Below are 11,533 nucleotides of genomic sequence, written 5' to 3'. Positions count from 1 at the left end.
TGTAAATAATGTGGTTTGAAGCTATAGAAAACAGGGAAATAAGATTAACGTTAATTATATCAAGCTATGTTCATTTCAGTATATCTTCTGTTATTATAAATTTAAAATTCAAAGTTTGATATATCTGCCTATATTTTCAGACATTGAATTGCTGCATTTTTATTTCTTTTTAACAAGCACTGTCATCTTAAAGAGTATCAAAACAATTACATTTATTTACTATAATTATAGTACATGATGTATATCAAATACCTGAATACATATCTAAATTAAATTGTATTGTATTGCATTACACCTTTAAATGATAGTGAAAGATCCCTCTTGAAATGTAATTATATACTTTAGCATTTTACATAATTATTTTTTTCAGGTTAATCTCGGAGCTTAGCTTACAAGACATGCCAGTGTATATAATTCTTTAAGTTGGAAGACACCAAGTTTGCAAGTAATGTAATATACTATGGCATTTTACATCATTATTTTTTTTCCAGATTTACCTCAGAGCTTAGCTTACAAGACATGCCACACAAAGTTTGCAAATAATGGCTTCTTATAGCCCTAAACTTTTAGAAAAGAAATACAATAACTGGGTTAAATCTCAGTTAGCAGTGTTGATTACTAAAGAAGGTATTGAACCTTTTGTTTGCAATGAAATCAAACAATTCCAATTGAAATGCTTAGATGATATATGTTACCAAAATGGACTATTTAATGGGACTTTGTGTTCGAATTGTTGTACGGAAAATGTTATTAAATGTCCAACAAATAGAATATGTAATGTTGGACGTGGAAGATGCAGTTATCATCGAAATGCTGCAACAAGGTATAATCCTGCCGGCTGGCCTAACATGATATGCCATATTTTCACAACTGAGATACAGAATGCGCATAGGTACTGTGGTCCATCTTACAAAAACACTGATGCTTCACAGTGGTGTAGTAGTTTCTGGGAAGTGGCGAAATGCTTCATGCCTCCAGATGGGTATAAAGATAAAACATCTGCAGCAGAAACAGACTTCAATGGTATAATCAGCATTATTCTCAATTACAAAGACTTCCAGGGGAAAATACATGAAAACCTCAACAATAGGACGAATATGTTTGAGGAGGTAAACAATATTTTGATACTATTTATGAAGACTTACGTTAAAAAATGACAATAATATATTTCAGTGATCTAAAGTAAGATACAACGGTTTTGTATGATATATATAATACTCTTAGATTGTTGTTATGCTTTCAGAAAATAAAGCACATTGTTACATAGGGGAATGTCGGTAAGAAAGATCTGTAGGCGAGTATAAAGAATTTATTCTGCTCGCAACGTCTGTATTTTTAAGATTTTTGACTTTCTTAGAAATTTCAAACTTAATTTAACAGAAGTATTACCACCAAGTGTGAAGATACATTTTGAGATGGTTTCATGATAGGAAAGTATACAGGGCGGAATAGTGATTTTTAACCCCAAATTTATGTGCTGAATATAGAGAAATGATCTTCAGTAGTCATCAACTTCTTATCTTGTCATAGGGATTAAACCAAATTCAACTGAGCCTTTGTGCATATGATATTATCAAATATGTTTGGGTAAATTGTGTTTAAATTTTGATGTCATAATTGTATTTAAGAGGGGTACTGGTACGTAAAACTACAACATTATTAATACTCCCGGGAAAATATTTCAACGACCCTTCGCAGACGGCAGTGGTAAATGCACCAAGCAGACCACTCCTTTCGCAGACCACTCCTCTAGCAGACCACTCTTCTAGCAGACCACACCCCTAGCAGACCACACCTCTAGCTATGAAATTTAAGCTCAACACAGCTCTTATCGTGTTTGTAATTCATTATTTTTATACAAGTCCTAGTAAGTATTACTTTACTACATGTATAACGTAACAGTTTCTTACACAGTAAACGTTTATATTTATACTCAACCTATAGGTTTTAGATAAAAGTAAATAGAGTATTGTTATTCAATTTTGATCAGGCAAGAGAAATTGGACGAAAAGTGCGACATTCCTCAACACTTGAAGTAGAGGATACAGATCTTCAAAAAAACTTCAAACTATTACAGAAACTACTTTCTGATCAAGTATATTTAGCTACAGACACGCATGCGCAGAATGCTAAAAAGAAACTGACAGAGGTAAACATCTATACTTATACTATATAATTACTACTTACTACTTATTCTTACTACTACAATTACAACTGCTACTTACCCCTTCTACTGCTACTGCTACCCCACCAACACCACTACTACTACCAACACCACCACCACCACTACCTCTACAACCACCACTAATACTACCACTTCAACCACTGAAACAAATACTACCACTACCACCACCATAACTACCATCACTACTACTACTACTACTTCCACCACCACTACCACTTATTCCAGTACCACTACTTTTACTAATTATACTACTACAACAACTACTACTGCAAATACCACTACCACCACCACAACAACTGCCACTACTACTAACACTACTGCTACTACTACTACTACTCATTCTTCTTATTCTTTTTCTTAAACTTCTTATTTTTAAACTTCTTCTTCTTACTACTACAACTGCTTCTTACTACTTCTCCTTTAATTACAACTGTAACTTACTACTGCTACTAACTGTTGCTACTTTCTACTATTACTATACTACTACTTCAATTTACCACTCCAACAATAACAACTGCTACACACTGCTGCTACTTATTACTGCTACTTTCTACTGCTTCTTACTCATACTACTACTACAATTACTACCACTTCTTTCTACTGTTACTTACTACTACTACTACTACTACTACAACCACTACCACTAATACCACTACTACCACCACCACTACCACCACCACTATCACTACCATTACCTGACCACCAACACTACCAACACCACTACAACCACCATTTCCACTACCACATTTTTTATTATTTTTTATTATTATTATTTGTTCATGTTATTTATTTATTATTTATCTTTTTTGAATTTTTTATTTATTAACTTTTTTTTAATTCTATATTGTATACTTGTATTGTTTTTATAATAACAGTTAGAAAGTGACACTTTAGTCATTGGCAAAGATGATGTAAGAAAAGTACTAGACGATGTGGCAAAGGCAATTCAAGACAAGATGAAGACTGGATTAGACGAGCAATATGACAGAATTAAACTAGATATGATAAAAAGAAGACAAGAAGATCTTCTATCTCTTCAGTCACAATTAAAAGATGAAGCTGATGCTTCTGTTAAAAGACTGCATGAAGAACAGGACAAAGCTGTTGGGAAAGTCCATGAACAAGGAGATAAAGAACGAGCAGACCTGGCTGGATTAGGAGAGACGTTATGCAAAAGACTTAAAACAGCACATAAAGACGAGAAAGAAAAAGAATATATTGATTCTAAACAAAGTAAGTGATATTAATCACATAACTTCATTTGTTTTCTATATATTTTACTAAACGTATTCTTTTGTACTTCACCCCTAACAAAATATAACCAATTCATATTTTACGCCATCTAGCATCGCTTTTAACCCCCAAAATTATAATCTATTTCAAATTCAGTTAATATATCACTAGCCTCGTTGTCAAAAACGTTCATAATTATCAAATTCATATTGTACTCTAAGTGACTACATCGTAATAGACACTTTTGTAATACTGAAACGCCATAATTGTTGATCATAAGTATTTGTATGCCCCCCTTCGAAGAAGAGGGGGTATTTTGTTTTGCTTATGTCGGTCGGTCGATCGGTGGGTGTGTCTGTCGGTCTCTAGACCACAATGTTTCCGCTGATAATCTAGAAAACTATATATCACAAAGTATTTTTGTATTTCACATTCTGATTAGGGATAACTAGTAGATCACCCCTGTGGGTCACTAAGTCAAAGGTCAAAGTCAAATTGACCTTAATATTCCGCTGACTATCTTGAAAACAATGTCTTTATATATCACATACTGATTGGTCATAACTAGTAGATGACCCCTATTGATTTTGGGGTCATTATGTCGAAGGTCAAGGTCACAGTGGCCTTAAATGTTAGAATGGTTTCCGCTGATTATCTTGAAAGCTTTTAATCACAAGAATGGTTTCCGCTGATTATCTTGAAAGCTTTTAATCACAAAGTCTTCCTTTTTCATAAAGTTATTGGTCATAACTAGTAAATGACCCCTTATTAATTTTGGGGCTATAAGGTCCAGGTCACAGGGACCTTAAATGTCAGAATGTTTTCCGCTGATTACATAGAATACTTTTAATCACAAAATTTCATGTTTCACTTACTGATCGGCCGTAACTAGAAAATGACCCCTATTGATGTTGGGGTCACTAGGTCAAAGGTTAAGGTCACAGGGGCGCTGTATGTAAGAATGGTTTCCGCTGATTATCTTGAAAACTATTCATCACAAAGTCTTCATGTTTCACATACTGATTAGCCATAACAAGTTAATGATGCCTATTAATTTTGGGGTTACTAGGTCAAAGGTCAAGGTCATAGGGGCCTTAAATATCAGAATGGTTTCCGCTGGTTATCTTAAAAACTATATATCACAAAGTCTTCATATTTCACATACTGATTGGTCATTACTAGCAGATGACCCCTATTGAATTTGTGGTCACATGGTCAAAGGTCAAGGTCATATGTGCATTTAATGTCAGAATGGTTTCGGCTCAATATCTTAAAAACTATTTATCACAAACTCTTCATATTTCACATATTGATTGGCCAGATGATGACCCTTATTGATTTTTGGGTCAAATGTCAAGGTCACAGGGGCTTTAAATGTCAGAATTGTTACATTTATATGATAATACATATTTTATTCCAGCTACCCTCCAATAATGACAGCTTTCTTTCAGTTTCAGGTCATATATTTGTCATATTTTCTTTCCCATTACATAATACTTCCATGTATCCATGTATAGCACGTTTCCATAACAAAAATAGTATCAGTCAAGGGCTAAAAGGGGGGTGGCATGTGTTGTTCGACATTTCTCGTATTTAATTCAATTTGTTTTCCCTGAAGCATTAGTTGTGAAAAAAAATGTTAAACATTGTTGTGTACCATACTAATTCTAGCCAGCATATTTTATCACAATGCTAATATAAGATAACCAATGTCAATACGAGGGAAACAGGGCAAATGCAGAAAAGGAAGGTCAATGTACGTACTTTTGCCAATACGAAAGCGTTGATAGGAATTTAAAGAGTGAAAGTCGCTATTTTGTTTCAAAAAATAAATAAATAAAATTAATAAAAATACAAATGTCTTTTGACCAAATAACAGGTCAATATGAAATCTCCCGATCACGAGTATACTAACCATTCCCCCAACGATACTGTCCGTCTTATTCCTCCACTTTTTGAAATTTTAATGCGTCATTTATCTGCTGCTGATAGCGTTGTTCTGGATGAAATGAACTTTAATCGAAATGAACAAATGAATTATCTCCCCTCGAACTTTCCTAAATTTCACTCTAACTTCTTTGTTTTATAAGGGATTTACTTCAAGTTTCAAACGTATGTTTCTTATCATCAACCTCATCAATGACAAGGTTTTCAAAAACTCTAAAGCAATTTTACCAGAAAGTTTATCTTTAACACATTGCTGTTTCAATTTAAAGTACTGATGAAAATGTCGTCCAATGAAAAATTTCGGATTTCAGAAGTTTCCGGATTTTAGAATTTCCGGAATTCAGAAGTTACACTGTAAATATCAATTCACGTTTTAGGTAGGTTCTATTAACCGCTTTATGTCAACCCAGAATTACTGTGTTTTGGGAGACATAACTTGGAAATCAGCTCTGTTAAAGCCTTAAAGTATGATTAAATGCAGTCTTTCGTTACAATATTGTATTCCGTGCACACCACATAGTAGGTCGTGTCCACGACTAAGTAACACGTGCAATCCACTTAATGACTCGTGCACACGACTTAGTATCTCGCGTGCACCACATAATTATCTAATGCGCTGACTCAGTAACACGTGCGCACAAGATAAAAAAAACAAAATTTATGTCACTTCCGTGTCACCGTAGTTTTCTCTTTGAACTCAAAAGTTATATACTTAAAAACCTTACATACTTTGGCTCATATCCAATTCCAATTCAATTCAGTATTTGATAAGTCTACAGTGCTGTCTTCAACAAATTAGAATAAATTAGAAAGGCTAAATATATTATGGATGTTTAATCATAATTGATAAAAATTTAATTTATTTAAAATCAATACAAGTATCATGTGAAGAAAATAAATATATTCTATTAAAATTTATTAGCTTATTTGTTTGTTGGTATTGAGTTTAATACTGTAACATGTGATAGTGGGGACAGTCGAATACCACGGATTTGTTATAAATTAAGGTTTATTATTCATAAATGTTAATATTTAATTCCTCTTTGTGTTGTCCTAATTAATATAGCCTTCATTTTGACAAATAAATCGAGGGATGTAAAGTTTTATAGAAATACTCAAGCACGGGGACTACAATTGATTTTGAGGTCACTGGGTCAAAGGTTAAGATCACAAGGGCATTGACTTTTCTCCCCAATATCTTAAGAACCCTTTGATCCATAGTCTTCATTTTGGCATGATCATTAGGTGATTCCGATTGATTTCGAAGTCACTGGATAACAAAGGCCAAGGTCACGGGGCCTTTACAACTATAAGCTAGTCTGCTCAAATGCTTAAAAATGCTTGTCCACAGTGAGTGTATTGATTTTGTCTTTTTTCCACATTAGAAGCATATAATTTTTTTCTCATATATTCATTTTAGAAACCCCCCCAGGCAAAGCTGTATGAATGGGGTGGGGGTTTCAAGTCACGCAGTCAAAGGCAAAGGTCACTCTGATCTTTGCTACTTAAATCATGTAGAATTTGCACTGGCTTACTAACCTCAAATTTGGCGGGGAGGTTTTCCTTAAACTCTAAATAACCACTGTTGACCACTGTTGATTCTGCCAAAGCGTTATGCGGGGATACTCACACCATGGGAGTGGCAGTTCTAGTTGTAATTGATTCAAAGGTCTTGTACCATACTAGTAACATATTTGTAATATATCCACAGCTGTTGTTTATCTTCTTAGGGTTGCTTTTTATGTCAGATCGAAACCTTAAATGTCATATGGCGAGTTATCTGCTTTTCTGGTACATGGGACCTCGAGTGCCCCTGTATGCATTATTTCAGGCACAAGCGGGCACCTTAGTAGAATCATCCACATATCAAAAGCTATTTGGATAGCTTGTCATGTGAAAGAATCCAAAGTCTCTGGCGGTATTTGAACTTTTTGGATGAACGGCAAGTGGCTCGAAGGCATACACTTAACAGCACGGCCTCGAGCTCAATATCCTGTAGTTGTTGCTTTATCTGATCTGTACAGTGGCAACATAACCGTAAGAGTTTGGGTCATATACTGCATTTGGATCATAGAAAAATCGCATTCCATCAGTAACTTTAAGTACTTGGATTAGTACTTTGTTGGAATAGAGAAATCTGAAAATCTCAAATCTCAATTAGCAACTGAGTACTGTAAAATCATTATTATTCGTGGGGCACGAATTTTCGTGGTTTTCGTAGGTAGGTCAATCCACGAATTTAAGATCCAACGAACTTTTATCCCAACAAATACTTCTTACCCAGTCTCTGTTCTATATATTACAAACATGCGTCGGCTCTTTTCCGGCCGATATTTCGTGAAATAGATGTAAGTACAGACAGATAACAAGGTTAGTGACATATTAAATCCGTTTCCAATATTTAAGAAACTTTAAAGAAAACTCGATTATAGACCCTTTCATTTAAGCGATAACAGTCAGTGAAGAGTTACTTCCCTTACCGGATGTGACGTAAATTGGGGATAAAACTATGCATGCCGCATAGAAAGTTAGCTTATTGAAAAGTTAAATGCGTAAATACTGATCGTTCAATTATGATTATAACATGTTAAAATTTACGCATGCATACATAAATTCAATATCAAGACAATAGAAAAAAATACAAAAACAAAGATTGAGATACCACATATTTATAAATCTACATGTCGCAACGGAGTGAAACAGCGAAATTTCAAAGTGAATATTTTTATTAGATCTAGATTTTCTCAAATGCCAGGATAAAAAGCTAGTAACTAAATCAAATTTTAATATTTTACAAACACCTATACACACCGAAATTGCCTATTATAAATTTAAATGGCCATTTTCTAGTTTTCTGTGTTATTTTCTGTCATTTAGAAAATTCTGGCGTATTGTGACAAACCTGAAAACACGGATGTATATTACATTAGTAATATAAATCCGTGTTGAAAATAAGATTGCCAATGTCTTTTAATGATTGTTTTTCAAGCTTTAATAGAACAATAACAGAATGCATTATGTCAATACTTACTGATTCTTTTTCATTACGCCGTATAAAAAATATTTCAAAGAACCAGTGAAGGATATAATTTTATGAATATTCCGGAAAGAACGAAAACCATGTGCCATTTACTTTTATAATTTTAGATTCGCAACAGACGATAATAAGATAATTTTGATATTAAAAATCTATTCTTTAAAGATCTTTTACCAGCAACTTATTTCATAGATAAATAGATGTGTATATATAAGCGCCACTGGGCCGTAACATATTAATTAAAAGGGGACATATGTCGTACATATACAAGCGGCACTTGGCTGTGATATCATATATCACCAGGGTGCATTTTTAGAGTTATAACATTACATCAGATTACGTCACTTTTGTTAGTTGTCAAAATGTTTATGATGGATCATCCTAGGGACTTTATTGGTCATGCCTTACTGAGTTGATACTCGATCCAGAGTCCTACTAACTGGCACAGTCAAAAATACGTCAAATTATAATTCAGTTAATAACAAGTTGTTTTTGTTGTTTTTTGTGCTTTTTAAAATATTTGATATTAAAAAGTATCAAGTTGAAAATATTACTTTACCAGCTTGAATAATAATGGTGTGATGTACGATTTTTTGAGAGTGCATTTTTGCCGACACAAATAGTATACAGTCCTGTACATTCAAAAGAATTTTTATTTTTTATGCCTTTACATTTTTTTTAAATTACATATAATTATATTGTTTTCTTTTCTTTGTCTTAGTAATGCTTAAATCAAAATTATTTTAATAAACCAGTATCTTGCAATTAATTATTACGCAGCCGTTTTTCGAAACAACAGCCGAGAGTCCTTACATTTTTGAAACTCAAAATATCTTTTGGGTATTTTATATTAGCAGAGACCTAGATACATAATTTATATTCCTGGTATTAGCAAGTTAGTACGATTTAACTCAGCCCTTGCAGAAATTACTGGTAATTTACCAGGATTTTACTAGGATTTTACTGGGAAATCCCAGGAATATTTACAGGGATAATTCCTAGGAAATGCAAGGAAATCTGAGGAATTTCCAGTTACTGGCTGGCGGTAATTGGAACGACTGAAAACTACTGGTAATAACTAGAAAAAAAATGTGAATCCAGGAATGCCTTAGATTGACTTGTACTGGATATCCTAATTACTGAGAATGACCTGCCCACGGTATTTGGAACATTTTTCTAGTCCATCCCAGGCATTTCAAGGCATTTCAAAGACCTATGATAATACCAGTAACTCCTGGTATTTTTTATCATTTTAGGAATGACTGAGAATGACCTGCCCACGGTATTTGGAACATTTTTTCTAGTAATTCCTTGGCATTTCAAAGAACTTGGATATCCCAGACGTTCCTGGTATTTCCATGATCTAAGGAATGGCTGGAATAGCCTAGGATTGCATTGTACTGGAAATTCCTAGCAACTGGGTATGACTGGACCACAGCTGAATTACTGTTACTAGGGCCACAAAAGGATCATTATGATTAAAATCAAATAATCAGTTTTGTAGAAGATATCATTACAAGAAATTGCTGACAATACAAGATGCCATTGGACACAGGGCAATCACATTACTTCACATAAGCACATTGTACTGATGTGAACTAAAATGTGCACTTTTAAATCCAGTTAAATGACAAGCAGTTCAACATCAGTCATAAGCAAACTATGAAATTTAATAAAAAGCATGATTGCATATGAAACAAAGTATTTTCCTTACAGTTTAATTGTTTTTGTATTGATTAGACACACTTCTTTACATATATCATTGTAGTTACTGGAATGCAATGAGCTCTGGCAATAACACTTGACTTAAGATTCCTTTTTTAAAATAGTGTAACATGTGACACCTCTTTGAATTTAGCACTAAAAGTTAAAACATTATAATACTTGACTTGGTCACTCCTAGATTTTAATTTGCTTTCATCATTTTCTTAACTGATTGAATGAGGGACATCACTTAAACAGTCTTAAGAAATGTCACTGAAACAGTACAAAACATGACGCAAGAAACCTCCAGTATTACATGCAACTCCTATATTTTCTATTGCTGTCTTCTGAAATGAGTAAATCCTTGCTGTAAGATCCAATTTTTGCCGGTTTAATAATTTTCTTGTCATCAAATCTTTCATACAGAGAATCTCAGAAATCCACTGAATTGATGATCTCTGGTAATCAAATGAAATGTTGATCTTTGGGGTAATCCAACAACTTCTTTGCATTTTCACAGATATATATATATATATATATATATATATATATTATATATATATATATATATATATATATATATATATATATATATATATATATATATATATATATATATATATATATATATACACAACAGATAGGAAGCTCTAAAAATAGATAATAGTCAGATTCAGACCCACAATCCTTTGCAGGCTTCAGTGATAATAAATTGGGTTTTCCCGATAGTCTCCAATATTCGCACTCTCGTTAAAACTTGGACGATATCCATGAATTATTGTTTACAAAACCCCGACATAGATTTTCATCAGAGAAATATTTGTATAGAAAAGTGTGTATAGTACCTTTTACAATAAATAACTATTGCTTCTTATTTAAGCAAAAAAATGTTTCATCTTCCTCCGGGAATTCAATATGACGGTGTTTTGGCTATTTTTACCCAGGATGCATCAAATCTCTGAAAATCCCGCAACATATGATAACTTATAAGAACACAATTCTGCCACAATTCTGAACACAATACTGAATTTAACTGTGTGACATCACAGTTTCTTCTCCATGTATATTTAGCTCCATGGCATTTTGTACAACTTGCCCTCTTTCAATTAACTGAAGAATTTATGACAGTTTTCTATATCAAAAGTTTTTGACCCGTTTATAGATTTAAGCTCTCACTCTCCTCAGCTTGAACATCATCCACGAGTTAGTTGAACTCCTCTCTTTGTGGCCTTGTGGTACCAATTCTTATCTGAAATCAAACAAATACATTTCTCTACATATGGAAATATACCAAGATATTTGAATACGAAATAAATACAAATCACTTGGCAGGACGTGAAGTGGATGCACACTTGGTTCAAGCAAGTAAAATCATTGCAAACTTGACAAAATGGTTTCTGTGTCTTAAATATTTACAAAACTCTCAC

At 33.4% G+C, this 11,533-nt stretch overlaps 1 protein-coding gene across 1 annotated transcript in view; it reads left to right on the top strand.

Moving 5' to 3' along the window:
* Positions 1-407: 407 nt before the first annotated feature.
* The window catches only part of LOC132722565 (uncharacterized), a 29,816-nt gene continuing 18,690 nt past the window's right edge, over positions 408-11,533 (top strand). Inside the window, exons 1-3 of the mRNA XM_060707085.1 lie at positions 408-1,109; positions 1,991-2,149; positions 3,061-3,418. Coding sequence (XP_060563068.1) covers positions 543-1,109; positions 1,991-2,149; positions 3,061-3,418 — 1,084 coding nt within the window. The 5' untranslated portion in view covers positions 408-542. The remainder of the gene's footprint in view (positions 1,110-1,990; positions 2,150-3,060; positions 3,419-11,533) is intronic.

Source organism: Ruditapes philippinarum, unplaced genomic scaffold (genome assembly GCF_026571515.1).
Source record: "Ruditapes philippinarum isolate M1 unplaced genomic scaffold, ASM2657151v2 ctg6428_1_1_1_1, whole genome shotgun sequence".
In the NCBI taxonomy this organism is placed as follows: Eukaryota; Metazoa; Mollusca; class Bivalvia; order Venerida; family Veneridae; genus Ruditapes; species Ruditapes philippinarum.
This window is presented reverse-complemented; position numbering and strand designations above follow the sequence as displayed.